The sequence below is a fragment of the Protopterus annectens genome, chromosome 3.part1 (genome assembly GCF_019279795.1).
Source record: "Protopterus annectens isolate FY-2018-M chromosome 3.part1, PAN1.0, whole genome shotgun sequence".
NCBI classification, from domain to species: Eukaryota; Metazoa; Chordata; order Ceratodontiformes; family Protopteridae; genus Protopterus; species Protopterus annectens.
In genome coordinates, this window is record NC_056732.1 from 177,431,290 (window position 1) to 177,448,865 (window position 17,576).

At 45.6% G+C, this 17,576-nt stretch overlaps 1 protein-coding gene across 5 annotated transcripts in view; it reads right to left on the reverse strand.

The window, feature by feature from the left end:
• EPC1 (enhancer of polycomb homolog 1) overlaps positions 1–17,576 on the reverse strand; it is a 1,950,735-nt gene that overhangs the window by 245,902 nt on the left and 1,687,257 nt on the right. For all 5 annotated transcript variants that reach the window (XM_044066705.1, XM_044066704.1, XM_044066707.1 and 2 more), the window contains one exon: positions 16,785–16,926. In XM_044066705.1, the coding sequence (XP_043922640.1) occupies positions 16,785–16,926 (142 nt within the window). The remainder of the gene's footprint in view (positions 1–16,784; positions 16,927–17,576) is intronic.

A 17,576-nucleotide genomic window follows, 5' to 3' on the forward strand; every position in this document is an offset into this window, starting at 1 on the left:
GAGGCAGACTAGAAAAAAAAAAGTTATGTACTTACTATAATGTTCCATCTGAGCTGTTGCTTTTTATTTGTCTTCAACCTGTGGGAATATGGATTCAATACGCATCCAACTCGGCCGCATTTTCCAGCATTGGATCCAAGTTCCAAGCCCCTCCCCTAGCCATAATGCCCAGGTCTTACCTCCTCACTTCAGATCAAATCTGCTGCCGACAGTAGCACCCCGAAAGCACCCCGAACTAACCAGGAGCCTAACACCTTAACAGTAGTACCCTGAAAGTACCACAAGACAGACAAAAGCTTGCCAAAGTAAGGGCTCTCTCTCTTCCATCCGGTCTACCACACAGCCTGCATAAGGCAGGGGGAAGGAGGGAGGGACGTTTGAAGACAAATGAAAAGCAACAACTCAAATGTAACGTTATGGTGAGTACATAACTTTTGTATCGGAAGTTGTTTTCATTTGATCTTCAGCCTGTAGGACAGAGTTCCCAGCCACCAAAAGACCCTGGGAGGCCCAAAAGATGCCCTGCCTCTGGACAGGAGATCCAACTTACAGTGAGAAATAAACGTGTGTAAAGATCCCCAAGTTGCTGCAAAGCAAATGTCATCCAAAGAAACCCTACTCCAAAAGGCCGCTGAAGTAGCCAAAACCTGGTAGAATGCACCCTGACCTGACCTGGTGGAGATAATACTTAGGCTGTATAAGCCAGAGCTATGCACGGAGAAATCCAATGAGCAATAGTCAACTTTGACACAGATTTCCTAAGAAAGGCTTAGAAAAGGAAACAAAAAATTGATCAGACTTACAAAAGGATTTTGTTCTATGCCAATAAAACTGCAATTGCCTATGAACATAATGGAAATGCAATTTATACTCTCCATTATTCAGGAAGTTCTGAAAAAAACAGGGAGATTGATCATCTGATTAATGTTCGACTCTGAAGCCACTTTCGGAAGAAAGGAAGGGTTCATATGTAAGGACACCTGGTCTTTATGAAACACCGTATAAGGGGGCTTGACAGATGAGGCCTGAATCCCAGACACTCGTTTAGCTGAGGTAACAGCAACCAAAAAAGATGACTTCCAAGACAGAAATTGCAAATTCACTGTAGCTGCTGGTTCAAAGGGGGAAGAAACCAAGGCTTGTAGAACTAGAGTAGGATCCCAAGGTGGTGTAGGGTCCTTGACTGGAGGTCTAAGTGAAAAGGTACCTTTCAAAAAGGCTTTACAAAGTTGGGAAGAAGCTAGGGAAGCCTAATGGTCTCCTATATGAAAATTGGAGATAGTTGCCAACTGAACCTTAACCATAGAAAAGCTGGCAACCTGATGAAAAATATCTGCCAGAAACTCCAAGATGGAGGGGACTGGAGCAGTGAAAGGGTCCAAATCATGCGACTCCCATACTGAAAAAAGTTTCAACTTACTGGAATAAACCTTCCTAGTAGATTATTTGTGAGCCACTACCAAAATCTTAACCGGAAAAAAGACAGCCTGGGAGTCTTAGCTATCACTGGAACTGGAGCAACCAAGCTCTAAGCTTCAAACTGACTAGATCTGGATATCCCTGACAGATATGAGATCAGATCCGGAACTGGATCTAATGACCAAGGAGGACACACACTAAATAAATAACTTGAAAAAACTTTGAAAACCAAACACCTGGATTCAAGCGTAATCGGAAAGGTGCAACTCAATAACCAGCGAGCATAAAAATACCAAGTTTATTGTAAGCGCTTTTGAAGTGGTCTCTGCCCTAACTTCTTCAGACAAATAACACTCCATAGACCTCGCCTTATATACAAAACCAGTTATCAATGATTCAATTAACAAAACCAATTTACATTACAAAAAAATTACTTATTTAAGTTAAAACATTAAAATGTGACTTCACTCTACAAATTAAAAGCTCATCCAAGCCATAGTGAATGCTAAGAGATGTTCAGGGCACTTTAGACCTTTATTATGTAATAGTAACAACAATACCTCTGTATTAACATTAGAACAAGATAGTGTAAATATGACATCCCAAACCAAAAGCCCGAGTCTTCATTTTTTATTCACTTACTCCATCGATTATATGATAAAGGACTTTTGTTAAAAATTGGACAATCATCCTTTAAGATAATGGTTTGAGTAAGGTTTTGGGTTTCAAACCAGGATTTACCTATAGAAAGGTTGTAAACCTAAAGTGCCTGCTTGAGAAAAAGAAGAATATTAAAGAAGGCTATAGGGATGAGGAAGCGTGGAGCGTGTTCGCAATGTAAATTTATAAAATTAGGCAATCAAGTAATGATCAGGGATAAGCCATATGTAATTAATGGGAAATGTAATTGTGATTCTAAGGGGGTGGTATATGTCGCATGTTGTGAGTTATGCCCATCATACTACATTGGAAAAACAGAAAGGAAAATTAAACAGAGAATATATGAGCATCAATATTGTATTAATAGAGGGGCTATCACAAATGCATTGGCAAAACATATAACTGAGAACCCAGATCACATGTTTTCCTACACTGTAATACAACAAGTGAAGTGTGAGATGAGAGGTGGACCGTGGCAGCTGAAGCTAGAAGAGAATGAATTAATGTGGCAAATTCTAACTTCAGCTCATATTCCACAAAGGTAAATGAGTATGAATCAATTAAAAGTATTCTGAAGCTAAAAGCTTTGAGTAGGTGAATATGAGTTTTACACATGAAAATGTATAGGTATGCATAGATACATAAGAATGTATTGAAATGTAGATGCATAGATCTAAATTGATGTTATATTAATTTAGGAGTGGTATAGGATGAATAAACAACATATATAATAAATATACAAAAGAGAAAAATGTTGTTAGGAATAATTAATGACCACATATACAATATAAGTATATATTTTTATTCATAATTTATTAAATACAGTATTGATACATTGACATATAAATGCATTTACAAGCGTAAGTCCGCAGTATCAGTTATTTAGTTGATTAAGCTGGCTAAACTCATTACATTTAGCTTAGAAGTCCCCACAATTGTTGTGTATTCGCATGCTTGTTTTTTTAAAAAGATTCACCAAAGCTGCTGTTTAATAACAAATGTTTAATAATAAATGTTAGAATTTAATAATAGGGTTTTTAATATTATTTTATAGAATCGCTTACCTGCCGAGGAGCGTATGGCTTGGATGAGCTTTTAATTTGTAAAGTGATGTCACATTTTAATGTATTAACTTAAATAAGTAATTTTTTATAATGTAAATTGGTTTTGTTAATTGAATTATTAGGAACCTGGGTGGGAAATACCAGATATGCTCAGAATTAGTCCAAAATGACAAAAAATACACCGAACCCACAGACACTGCCAACATCCTAGCTGACAGGTTCAGCGCAAACTTCTCCCCCCCTTCCCCACCAAAAGGGCAAATATCTATCCCAGCAGAGTGCTGCCCCCCTGACATCTCAGATGCTCAGGTAAAATCCGCCCTCTCCAAAGCAAAAACCACAGCATCAATGGGACCAGACGGTGTCCCGGACTGCGTCCTACATGAACTCCAAGAAGAACTAAACCCAAACATAAAACTACTGTTCAATCTCAGCCTTACTACAGGATATGTACCCAAAGAGTGGCATACAGCAACAGTGGTCCCTCTCCACAAAGGTGGTGCCTCAACGGATCCTGGGAACTATCGCCCCCATAAGCCTGACTAGCTTGGTCTGCAAAGCTATGGAAAGGATCATCATGGACCTCATAAATAAAGATATTGGGGACCTACAGACACTGGATCCTACCCAGTTTGGCTTTGTTAAGAGCAGATCCTGCCTCTTAAACCTGGTTGATTTCTTTGAAACAGTCACCAAGGCCATTGACGAGGGGAAGGTGGTACACACAGCCTACCTGGACCTTGCAAAAGCCTTCGATACAATACCCCACTCGGGCATTATAGATAAGCTCACCAGCTTAAATATAAACCCCTATGTCACTAGATGGGTTGCAAACTAGCTCAAGGACAGAACCCACATGGTTAGAACTGCTGGAGCCATGTCAGACTCCAAACAAGTTACAAGTGGCGTCCCACAAGGCTCAGTCCTGGGACCTCTCTTGTTCAGTATATATTTCTCGGAGATACAGGCTAACACAGGAGGACTGTGGCTGACCAAGTTCGCAGATGACTGCAAACTGGGTGCCATAATCTACTCTCCAGCCGACACAAGCATCCTACAAAAGGGCCTCATAGAAACAGACTACTGGTGCCAGAGCCATGGCCTCAAGCTAAACGCCAAAAGTGTATAGTCATCCCCTTTGGCAAAAACAAAGTGCCCACAAATTACCACATAGGTGGTAATCCATTAAGTACAGAAGAAGTAATTAGGGACCTGGGGACCCAAGTTGATAGCAATCTCTCATTTTACAACCACGTGGCCAAAGTGGTTAGAAAAACATTTTATATAGCCCACCTAATCATGAAGGGATTCACATCTAGATCAGGGGAGGTCACCGTGCCTCTTTACTCATCCCTCATCAGGCCCATAATTGAGTACAATGCCCCTTTTGGGATGTACCTTACCAGACACCTGCAGCAACTGGAAAGACCCCAAAAGGACCTCACCAAGAGGATCAAAGGGCTCAAACAGATGCCATATGCTGCCCGGTTAAAGAAACTCCAGCTCTACTCAGTGGCATACCGCCTGCTCAGAGGCGATCTGTGCCTGATGTATAACGCCATGTCCAACCCGGAATTAATGGACATGCTGCACCTCAGAAAATCCAAATCCCATCAAGCTACGTGCTTGAGAGACTTGAACCTCAGCATTGAAATAAATAGAACATGATGGAGGGACAGATTCATAACCCAGAGGCTCCCTTCACTCTGGAATAAAATCCCAGTCCAGTTTAGGCAGAGTCCCTCATTGACTCTCTTCAAGAGGAATCTTGATGAGTGGATGGGAGATAGTAGGTTTACCCCGGGTATCACTTCTGTGTCATTGTTACACAGAGGCACAGTATACTAACCTCGAAAAAGGGCATAGCAAAATTCATTTAAAATGGGTGGCGAAAGCCAAACACACTCTGGCTAGGCTTATAAATGCCCTAGGGCAGATAGCCTAGTATGAACCTATGAATCATTGATAATTGGTTTTGTATATAAGGCGAGGTCTATGGAGTGTTATTTGTCTGAAGAAGTTGGGGCAGAGAACCCTTCGAAAGCGCTTACAATAAACTTGGTATTTTTATGCTCGCTGGTTATTGAGTTACACCTTTCCGATTATGCTTGAATCCAGGTGTTTGGAGGACACAACACTACATGAAACCACAGAGAGGGGAACCATACCAGGCAAGGCCAGAAGGGAGGAATGAGGATCACTAAGCTCGCCCAGTCATCGAGCTTTCTGTATGAATTTCGGATCACAGGAAGTGGAGGGTAAGCACACAGAAGACTAGAGGTCCGAGCATAAACTGCACTTCGCATTCGAAGGAGAGGCAAAGAGATTGCAGCAAGGCCGACCCCACTTTAGAAAGATCTGTTCCGCTAGTGAAGGATTCAGAGACCACTCGTAAGGCATCAGTAACAGATCTGCTGAGCCTGTCCGCCAGAATGTTGGACCTCCCTGGAATGTGAGTTGCCACCAGGAAATGGCTGGTAGAGATCGCCCACTCCCACAATATCATGACTTCACGACAAAGGGGATAAGACCTGGCTCCCCCCTGCTAGTTGATGTACCAGACTACAGACGTCTGTCTGGATAGCAATTGTCCCTAGTGGAAGATGGGCGTGAACAGCTTGCAATGCCAACAGCACTGCCTTCATCTCCATGACGCTGATATGAAGATGGGTCTCCAGGGAATACCACATGCCTTGAACTACCCCTACCCATGCAATGCCCCCCCCACCTGAGTAGAGAGGTGTCCGTGGTCACTGGGGTGGGAAGGATAGAATAGTTGCATAAAATCTTACTACGATAACCATAGATGTCCTTCTCTTCCATGTTGCAGTATTCTAGTTGTGGGATTTCCTGCCCATAGGCAACTCATACGTTGGCTCCTATACAAAAGCTTCAGCTTGGCTGCTGCAGCATACATGGGACATCAGACATAAGACCATAAACCAGGGTCCTTAAATGTGATGTCTGCATGCACAATCCTCAGAACTTGAAGGCCAGCAGGAAAAGTGAAAGGCCCAGCAGAAGGAATGCCAGTTGGGTCAGGTATAGGACCCCGGTTGTCCTTCGGTAGCATAGAAAGGTCCAGGTTTTAGCTGGGGATAAAGGGGAATGAAGAGGGGGTAATGGTGGGTGGGAAGGAATACTGCAACAAGAAAGAGAAGAACATCTATGGTTATGGTAAGATTTTAAACAATTATTCTATGTTCTACTATTCCTATGTTGCAGTATTCTAGTTGTGGGAGAGTACCCACAACTTAGATGGATAAGAGGGTGGCGGGTGCTGATGAGGATTCTACAAAGTCCTGTAAGATTGCCCTGGCAATCCTGCTCTGGAGACTTGGTCAAGTTTGTAATGTTTGGTGAAAGAGCGGATAGTGGACCATGTGGCTGCTTCCACAATGGATGCAATGTCCAGACCTTTTATGAAAGCCTTGAAGGCGGCCACTGCCCTTGTGGAATGGACCTTTACTCCCATTGGGGTTTTTTTCCATGGTAGGAGTAGCAGAGACAAATGGCTTTTCTGATCCAGCATGTGATGGTTTGTTTGGAGACTACCTTGCCCAGGGCTCTGGGGTGGAAGGAAACAAAGAGTTGCTTAGATTTCCTAACCGATTTGGTTTTGTCCAGGTAAAATCTTAGTTGCCTGTGTACATCCAGAAAGTGGAGTATCCCCTTCCCCTTCATTAGTGGGAGAGGGAAAGAAGGTGGGTAGGTGGATAGATTGGTTTAGAGAAGTCATTGATCACCTTGGGCATAAAGGAGGGATTAGTTCTCAGGTGACTCTGTCCTTGTGGAAGGTGGTGTAGGGGGGCAGGCCATTAAGGCTTATAACTCTGAAACCCTTCTGGCTGAACTGATCGCCACTAGGAGGACTGTTTTTCATGTACACATCTGTAGGGAAGATGTCCCAAGCAGGTTTGAAAGGGTGTTGGGTAAGTTTTTCCAGGATGCAGTTACAGTCCCAGGGTGGAGGGACAGGCTTCTTTGGAGGTCTTATGTGTAACACCCCTTTAAGGAAGGGTTTTATGTCAAGCCTGGCTAGCAAGGGGAGATCAAGGGGCAAGCAGGATGATATAGCAAAAAGGTGTACTTTCACTGAAGAACCGAAAACTCCACTTTTTATCAACTGACACATAAGCAAGAACAAGGGGGATATCAGCAACGCAAGGGTCCCTGGCCTTGTCTAGACACCACTTAGTAAATCTTTCCCATTCAGTTAGGTAAGATTTTCTGGTTGTAGGTTTCCTGGCCTCCCACAGGACTGAAAGCACGTCCTCCGAGTAGTGGTGTCTGAAAGGGATCAAAAGTTTATCACCCACAGAGTCAGGGATAACTTACCGCAAGTGTGGGTGGAGGAGAGCTACTTTTTCCTGTGTCAGTAGGTCCACCTTGTATGGCAACTGGTAGTAGGCGTGCCCTTGGCTAGATTGTGAAGTAGGGGGAATCAGTGCTGCCTTGGCCAGTAGGGAGTCACTAACAAGATTTTCAGTTTGTCCTTCTTGATTTTTCAGGAGGACTCTGAATTACTGGGAATGGGGGGGGGGGGGGCATAAAGAAACTTCCCCTCCCAAGAGATGTTGAAAGCGTCTACTCTCCATGCTAGAGGGGAGTAGGTCTTTGAGCCGAAGGTCAGCAGCTGTCTGTTTTGGGGGAAGCCAAACAGGTCTATTTGTGGAGTACCCCACTGGCTGACTTTCTAGGAAGACCGCCCTATCCAGCATCCATTTGTGTTGTGGAGAGGATGTCCTGCTTACGAAATCTGCTTGCTTGTTGTCCTGTGAGGGGATTTAGCTTGCGTGCAGGGACAAGTTGTGGCGAGAGGCTAGGTCCCATATCAACAGGGTAAGTTTGCACAGCAAACAACCCCTTGTTCCTCCCTGTTTGTTGAGGTACCACATTACAGTGGTGTTGTCAGTCACTATCAGAAGCACCCCTGGTAAAGGTCTTTAGAGCTAGGAAGACTGCTGCCATTGATGTGTTTGGCCTGTAGAGAAGGGTGCCATTTTTCCTGAACCCTGTAAGATGTCAGTGTCACACCCCAAGTATGCACTATTTGAGATGGGGTGGGGGGAAGAGTAGTGGAGGTTCCGGGTTTAGTTGGACTTGCTGGATCCACCAGATGATTTCTGTCTTTAGACAGGGATGAAGTGGAATAATTTGTTCAAAAACATTTGGTCCCAGCACTTGCATCACTTAGAAGTACCACTGTAGCTTGCACATGTGCATTCTGGCCAGTGGTAGCATGGGGATGGTTGCTGCCATTAAGCCTAGGAGATGAAGAAATTGCTTTGCCATCACCTTCTGGGAATGTAGGATTTCCTTGAAGTGGGAAGTCAGGAATAGTACCTTGTCCTGTGGAAGAAAGGCCTTAATTTTGTCCGTTCTGATTTTGCAACCTAGAAAAATCTTGTCCTGGTCTGGGTTCAATGAGGACTTTGGGAGGTTGATGGTGAACCCTAGATTTTGCAGAAGGGACATGGTGAAGTGGAGATGCTTTGAGGGGGTATGTTTTGACTTTGCCAGTATTAGAATGTCATCCAGATATAGGCAAATCTGGATTCCCTGAGTTCTGCAGAAGGCAATGGCTGGGGCTAGGCACTTTGTAAATACTTGGGGAGCAGTGGATAAACTAAAAGGGCAAAGCAGTAAATTTAAAATGAGAGGAAGGCCCAGAGAAACGCAGGGCTCTTCTGTGGGAAGTCCTGATGGGTATGGTGTAGGTAGGCCTCTTTTAGGTCCAAGGTGGCCATAAAGGCCTTGGCTGGAATAAGAGGTAGCAGAGTGGGATGTGAGCATTTTGAAGGTGGGTACCTGAAGGTGAAGATTTAGAAAGGAGAGGTCTAAGATGGGTCTCCAAGGGCCATCTTTTTTGGGGATCAGGAAGAGACGGGAGTAGAATTCCTTTCCTTCCTGTCCTGAGGGAACGGGTTCTATGGTGTCCAGCTTTAGCAGATCTGACAAAACCTGTGGAAGGAAATGCAGTTGGTTTTTGGGGGGAAATGGAATGCCTTTCCTAGGTGGTTAAATCTTTCCAGGATAGGAAATATCCTTTTTGGATAATGGAGAGTACCCATTGGTCTGTGTTGATGGTTTGCCAGAAAGGGCGGCAGTAGGGAAGGCATGCAGAAAGTGGTAGGTAGGCAAGGCAGTCGCGCATTATTGGGCCCTCCTCTGTCCTGAAAAGATAGTCTGGGCTGAGGAGGTGATGCAATAGATCTGGACATGGTAGGTCTTCTTGCCCCTCTTCTGGATCTGGAGGGTTATGCCTTACAAAAGTGGTTTTAGCAGGGTAGTTTCTGTAATACTTGGGAAGGGGGGACACCAGCAGATGTTTAATGTCCTGAAATTCTTTACTTTTTTCTTGCAGATTCTAGAAGAGGTCTGCAGATCGTTTTCCAAAAAGGAAATTGTGATGCAGGGGGGCGTCCAAGATCTTGGACTAGAAGTCTTCTGGGAGATTCTGAAGTCTCAGCCAGGAGTATCTCCTGAGTGCAGAAACAGATGCTGCAGAGCAGGCAGATGCTTCTGCAGCATCGTAGCTGCATCTAATGGAGTACCTGGCTACTTGCTGAGCCAAGGACAGTTTGGAGGAGATGTCAGCCTTGATGGGGCTGTCAGGAACATAAGCCAGCATGGTGGAGGCTTGAGAAACCACGTTCAGAGCCTACTTAGTCATGTGGGTCTGATAATTAATGGCTCTGAAAGCCAATGTGGAGAATGTGAATACCTTCTAGCCAATCCTATCCATAGATTTGCTATCTTTATCTGTGGGTAGGAGAGAAGTGGAAGGAAGCAGTCTGGATTGCTCATCAGGGGTGGTGGCAACAACAGTTTGCCAAGGGTGGTTTAACTAAGAAGTTTTGCTCCTCCGGCACCTTGTAGAAGTGGTCAGGGTGCTTGGGGGCAGGTGTCTGTGAGTATGGGGCCTTAGAAGCTGAATCAAAGGCATCCAAGTAAGCAGGCAGAACCGGAGGAACAGCAGAAGGGGAGAGGGATTCTACTTGAAGCAGCTCAAAGTACCTCTTTTGAGTGTAAGTCATGTGTGAGGTATCCCATTTGAAATAATCTTTCATCTTGGTGATGGTCTCACCAAAGGTAATATCCTCAGGGGGAGAATCCCCTTCAACAGATTCCTCATCAGGAGAATAATACTGCTGGGAGGTTTATGAAATAAGAGTCATCTGAGGAAGAAAAGGAAGAATCATGCTCTTTATCCCTAACCTGAGAGGTCATGGGTGGGAGGGAAGAGGATGAGGCAGGCCTAGGGCTGAGTAAAGGCCGAGTAGTGGAGGTTGAGGCTGAAGGCCTAAGGGTCAAAGGCCTGCATGAAAGAGGATGTGAAGGACTGCCAATCTGGTAGGCCTTCTGCAGAGGAGGAGGTATGGTTGGTTTTGTGCTTCTTTTTGGCCAGAGTGGAAGTTAGTACCGGCCTGGAGTCAGGTTTTGAGGCCACCATTTCCGAAGTCTGGATCCCGGTCGGAGGTACCAAAGAATCTGGTTCCCCCCTCAACATCTATGGTAGTCAGTGTCTGGGTAAGCTCCGAGGATGTGCCTGTCGTTGGCTGAGCAATGGTTTCCCCAAAGGACGTCAATGAAGTAGATGGATCCGCTGGGCACTTCTCAACTCCTAGATTGGCAGTTGGCAGGGTGTCCAGTAATGAAGCGGCAGGCGAGGAAGGCCTAGGAATCTTGGCCTTCTTACGCGGAGGTTCGGATGTGGCCTCCGATGGGGGACTCATTCTTAGGGTTAACCGCTTAAAGGGCTGGTTTTCCAGGTAGAGGTTTAAAGCAGCCAGATGGCTGCATAGGGTCTTTGGCACAAATGACTGACAAATGGAGCAGGCGGAATGGTCATGCACCTGGCCTAAGCAAAAAATACACCTATCATGGGCGTCTTTATGGGCCATCTGGCACCCGCATTAGCATTTTCCCTTTTTACCTGACATCAGCTAAATTGCTACAACAACCAAGCCTAAGCAATAACAATCAGCTATAAAAGGAAAACAGAAACCAAACGGGTTACTTAGCTTTTAGATGCGACATCTGAGAAGGAGCAATCATACAATGCGAAGGTCTGCGGCTGAAAAGTTCTGAGGATTGTGCGTGCAGACATCACATTTAAGGTCCTTGGTTTATGGCCTTACGTCTGACGTCCCAAGCATGCTGCAACAGCCAAGCTGAAGCTTTTGTATAGGAGGCGACGTATGAGTCACCTGAGGGCAGGAAATCCCACAGCCAGAAAACACAACATAGGAACACAGAAGGACAAAAACAGGTGATCCAGAGGAAGATCCGGGGATTGAAACCACCAGAGGAGCAAATCCCTGCAGGCTCGAGACAAACAAACTGGATGAGATAATAGAAGATCTAGTAAGGACCAATGAACCGCTAGGATCCACTTTAGAAACCTCATATGCAGACGAGCTGTGGGGATTAGGGTGATCGGGGCCTTCATGGACCCCAATGCACGAAGAACCGACTCCACAGGGGGATATTGGGTGTGAACAATATACAACACATGATGTCTGAGGAAATGAAGTCTGTCCAGAGTCAGAAAAACCTTGCTCTGAATGGTGTCTAATCGAGCCCCAATAGAGTCTAGAACTTGAACCGGATCTAATAAGGCCTTGCAGAGATTTACGGTAATGCCCAACTGGTGGGAGATCAGGAGGAGAAGATACCTGGCTTGGTAGAGGCGATGCCTGGAGGGAGCAGAAAGGAGCCAATCGTACAGGTAGGGGAAGACCTGGAGCCCCTGCAGCCACAGTTGAGCAGCCACCACTGACATCACTTTGGTAAACACCCTGAGGGTGGTGGTTAGACCAAAGAGCAAAGGTCTGAACTGGTAATGATTGGCCCCCAGCTGGAAGTGGAGGAACCTCTGAGAGCGCCTGTCCATTTTAATGTGGTGGTACGCATCTTGGAAGACCAGAGAGCACATCCATTTTTTTTGCAAGAAGGGCAGAATAGACTGGAGTGTGACCATCTGGAATTTTGTCTTGGCAACTGACAGGTTTAGAGTTGAAATATCCAGGATGGGTCTTAGGTCCCCCATCTTCTATGGCACTAAAAAGAACCTGGAATAGATGCCTGATCCGGACTGGTCTGGGGGTATGGGCTGGATGACTCTCTTTTCAAGCAGCTTGGAAATTTTCACTGTTGCTTCCTCCTGCTGCGCGGGTGGAAGATCCGGAATGTGTCTGGGAGGGATTGGAATTTGAATGAAGGGGAATGAGTATCCTCTGGATATGATTTGCAACACCCGACCATTGTCTGTAATTGACTCTTAGGGTTGTTGGGTGCAGCGAGAGATGCCCCCGCCTGCCTCCAGGGATGAGCAGTCAGGCAAACTTTCAGGATTTCTGCTCGGGTCTGTTTGGGAAGGAAACCCAAGATCCCTGGTTTCTTGTATCCCTTCTGCCATGAGGATGGCATCTGTCATACCCCCCCCCCCGGCCTCTGGGGGAGGGCGAGTCCTGAGTGTCTTGGGAATAGCCCTGGCACTTCCGGAATCACATCATCTTCACTCCCCGCTGATTCCGGGAAAAGGATCATTGAGAGGTTGAGAAACTGATCCCAACGGCAAACAAGGTCTTCCAGTCTTTCTTGCTCTGGACTAACTTGTCTCGTACAGATTTTCCAAAAAAGGGTGGAATCATCATACGAGACATTTGTGAAAGATGCCTTGAAGGGATTCAAGAATGCACAAAGCCAGAGACAGGCGTGACCCCCTGATCGAAACACCTGTACTGGCCGCCATAGAGGTACCTTCAGAACATGTGACAGCAGCCTCACAGAGGTGTTGGAAATGGAAGTGAGGGTGGCCACACAGAACACCTACACCTCCGCCGACATGGACCCTGGGGCAGACTCAGCGACCTCTCTGACCAGGACCAGTTGAAGACTGATCACATGTGCCATGTAGTTCCGTGCACATACTGCAAATGTGGTTGATGCGTAAACCAGCTTCCCGAAATGGTCAATGGCCCGAGACACTCGGTCCGGTGGATGGACCACATAGTTCTCCTGAGCGAGCTCTTTTATGGTGGCCGCTGCCACCACTATGGCATCAACCGGGGAACCCTTAGACTAATGTTGCTTGTCTGCTGGCGCACTCAATCCTATCATTGCGGATGGGATCCACCTTGTCAGCTTCCTTCCTTACCAGAGATGTAATCAAATCCACAAGTGGATCTACAGGAGGGGACACCCAGGAGGTAGAAGGTCCTGTGTCAAACACCTCCAAGAACACAGACTCATCTGGGTTGGGGTTTTGGACAGCCCATCCCCCCATGTTGGTGTAGGATTTCCATCTTCATCTTCTTTCGGCTTTTCCTGGTTAGGGGTCGCCACAACGGATCACCTGTCTGCTCATGATTGGCAGTGAAGTTTTACAGTTTCGAGTTGCCAGCCCAGCTCCCAACCTTCCACAGAAGGCACACATGTACGTACTCTCACCTAGGGCCAATTTAGAGTGTCAAATCCACCTACAGCATGTCTTTGGGATATGGGAGGAAACCGGAGAACCCGGAGGAAACCCATGCGACCACAAGGAGGACATACGGACTCAGCACAGAAGGCACCCCAGCTGAGGATCGAAACAGAGAACCTCTTGCTGTGAGAAGGCAAAGCTAACCGCTGCACCACCGCGGCCACCCCTGGTGTAGGATTTCCATGATGCTTCCAAAGGAGACATCATGCCAGGGTGACCAAGGGGAACCCATCCAGTCCTGTAAGTCAGTGTCTTCTGTGAGGGACTTCAACAGGGAGTCCAACTGCCTCCTTTTCACGTACGTTTCGGAGGGAGCTCCTCGAGGGGGAGGGGACTCCTTGAGGCAGAGAGGCAACAAGCTGTCCCTGAGGGGGCAGGATGGCAGAATCTGGACCAGAGAGGGAGGCAGGACGGACTCAGAGGACGATGGTGTCAAGGGTCTCAAGTGAAGAGAGAGAACCCTCGACACCATTTCGAAAGCAGAAAGAAAATGAACCCTGGAAGCTGGGACCAAGGCCAGGTCCATAGCTCTGAGTAAACGGGGGAGCCAGACTAGAGTCTCCAGGCGCCAAGACTCCAAGTGGAAAGGCGGACTCCAAAAACCTCAAAGCCAACCCCACCCCTTTGGATCCGGCACAGAGGGTAACGCTCTGAGAGCCAGACAGCTCCGACCTAGTCAGAGCTGAACTCAGGGCAATGGTTGGCATCGAGGTACCGGGTACACAAAAGGCTCTGAAACATCTATGCCGTGGGAAGTCGGACCCGACGAATCCAAAGCTGGAGGCTGGATCAGAGAAGGAGCAATTGGCATAAAGGCAGACTGCATACTCCCAGACCCAGAGGGGAAGGGAACAGGCAAGACTCCCATCTGAATCTGGGTCTGGATGAATTTCCGCATCATCCTATCTACCTCGGCTTCAGAAAGGCTGCAGGTGGGACTGGGCTGAGGAAGCCAGGCGTCGGGGAGGCCGATAAAGGGGATCGGCCTCGAGAAATCTCCGGCTCCAGAAAAAAATTTAGCGAACGGAGCCGAGTGGAGCCCAGGCTGGGAGCTGGAGGAGACTTAGCTGAAGGTTATACCAAGGAAGCGTGGTCGAAGGACCGCTTCCTGAGCCTAATCTGGTCTTTTTGTTTGTGCTTTTCCCCGTCCCTGGCCCTCGTGGCAGGAGGCTGACTCCCAGAGGATGAGGAAGCAGAAGTAGAGGCCCTGGAGGAAGGGGGCTCTTCAAGATCAACTTGTCCCTATTGTCGATCAATGCGCAGGGGTTGAATCCCACGCAGACAGAACAGGAGATGTCTAGGTGTGGGACCCCTAGACAAACCATACAGAGTGTGGCCATCAAAAGGGGAAAGCTTATGGCCACACACTGTGCATTTCCAAAACTCTAGCCTGGGGGCCTACGACATGGTATCAGATGTAACACACACACGCACACACACTCTACTATATTAAGATGGAAAGGAAAGAAGAGGAGAGGGGCCTTTTTTTGGGTGGATTAGAGAACCAACGCCTGAGCCCAATGGGTTGGGATGAAATTAGAAACAGAAAGGGTCTGAAAGAGCCAAAGAGAATTTAAAAGGAAAAGAGAAATTTTATTAATTCACTTACCAGGAACCTGGAGCAACCAACCACAATGCTAACTAGGCGTGTGGCAAACAGTATGGTTAGGGTAGGAGCTTGAAGTTCAGCTCCAATGCTGGAAAATGCTGCCCAGTCAGATCCGTACGGGATCCTTATTCCCACAGGTTGAATATCAAAGGAAAACAACTTCAGATCGTCTGATTTATCTTAATGTTTTCCTTTAGGTAAAAAGGTCATTCCAGATACGGCCTCCACGAAAGAGGAGGGAAAAAGTCCTTTAATAACTTGTTTTCTCTCTACAAGAGCTTGATGGCAAAAAGAGTGGCAAATGGAGCAGTCCTTCTGAAGTTTGAGGGGCTCCAAACAATATATGCATAGAGAATATATGACAGAATACGGGATTTTGCGACCACATTTCTCACAGTGCTTGATCCTTTTTTTTTACCCGCCATTTGAAGAGGCAACAACAAACACACATGCTCTCAATAAACAAGTTTAGGAGAGGCAGAGAGAGATAAGGAAAAAAATAAAGAACACAAAAAAAAAAGGGGAAGGAGAATATCAACAATGATATTTCAGAGCTACACGAAAGTGTGGAGGAGATTGGAAGAGAAAAATATCAACAATGATAATTTAGAGCTACACAAAAGTGTAAATGAGGTGGAAAGATTTAGCAGGCTAGATACTAGCAATACTATCGAAGAGTACTATTGTACAACAGAGCAAGGTTTAAGAAAATAAAAAGGAAAAAATAAGGTTCAGATTTATAATAGAAAAAAATGAATAAATCAGTTACCTGGCTCGACAGAACATGGCACCATGACTAACTCACAAAGCAGCAAATGAGATCTGAGGTAACTGGCGTAGGTGCACTGTGGGTAAGGAATGAGCTTGAGAGGTTTTGGTTCCTATGAGCTATTGTAGTTGCAGAGTTGGTTCCGAAGATTGGAACCAAACCCATACGTTGAGGGCAAAATGATAGCTGACATCATCGAATTAATCTACTATCGCCACTCTCTCAGTATCTGAAATGCCTCGATGATCTTACCTTTTTACAGACTACTCTCAGTATCTGAAATGCCTCGATAATCTTACCTTTTTACTGACTACATAATTCTAAATCTAAGCAACAGTGGGCTATAGTAAATATTAAAATAATTGTGGGTTGTATAGTTAACAGCCAATTTTCTGTTATATATACAAATATAGTAGCGTCATCAACAGAAAAAAAGATGGCTAATAATGTTGAACAATAAAAACAGAATGGCCAGTCTTGCAAGCTGCTCCCAATGGCCATACAAAAAGCCAAGCCTTTAAAAGAACCAAACAAATTGGATGGCAGACCCTGAAGGTTTTCAATTTGCAAGGAAAGCACGACTACCCCATGACTGGAAGGGCTGGTACTACAACTGAAAAGCTATTGCAACCTGCTGCTAGACACAGACCTGAAACGGCTTTCTCAAACTGTTCCACTTGGTCATACCTGGTATCTACTTAAACTGAATAAGAAACATCTTGGATTTTAGAGGCACTGAAATGCCAATTATGAGTCTAGATACAAACTTACCTGAAGCTTGAAGGATGCCATTTACTCCAATACCAAGCACCACCTCCTCTTTAGGTTTTAATGCCATTATCTGTTCTGATGTTACCAAGGCAGAGGCAGCAAACTGGGCACTGATAGAATCCAATGTCTTTGAAGTGCAAACCTATGAAAACAAGGGGAAAACTTTCACATTAGCCAATCTGCCCACATTCAATAATAGCTTTCCAGTTAATTCCTTAACTAATGTGCCTGGACATGAAGACCAGCAAAGAAGTTTTGGAAGCTTTAAGAAAACATGGAAAGTGAAACTGATGCTAACCAATTAATATTTTAATCCAGCAGAAAGTATATTTGTTTAACAAATGTAACTGTAACACAGCTTTCGAGAACAGGTTACTATAACAACAAATCCTAGTAAGCAGGATTGAGAGACTGGCATAATGGTTAAGGTGTTAACCTTACAGACAACATCCAAGGTCTGAGTCTCACATGGGATAACTGGCTAGGATTAAAACCGCTAACAAGAACAGTTAGCCTAGTATTAACCTACTATGAACCTAATCCATCTTCTGATTAATGGAGTCCAGAGAGATTTTTTTCCTGTAAAGCCCAACACAGATGTCACACTTATGAAATAATATACATGGGGGGGGGGGGGGGCTCCCTAACACATATTAAGCATTGTCGTCTGCTTCCCTGAATGTGGAAGCCCCAAAAGGAGTGAGTTTTTGTGGCAGACCAATAATAAGTGCTGTGCCAAACTAAGACTATAACTAAGTATCAAGATGCATGCAAAACCTTTTTCAAACATAT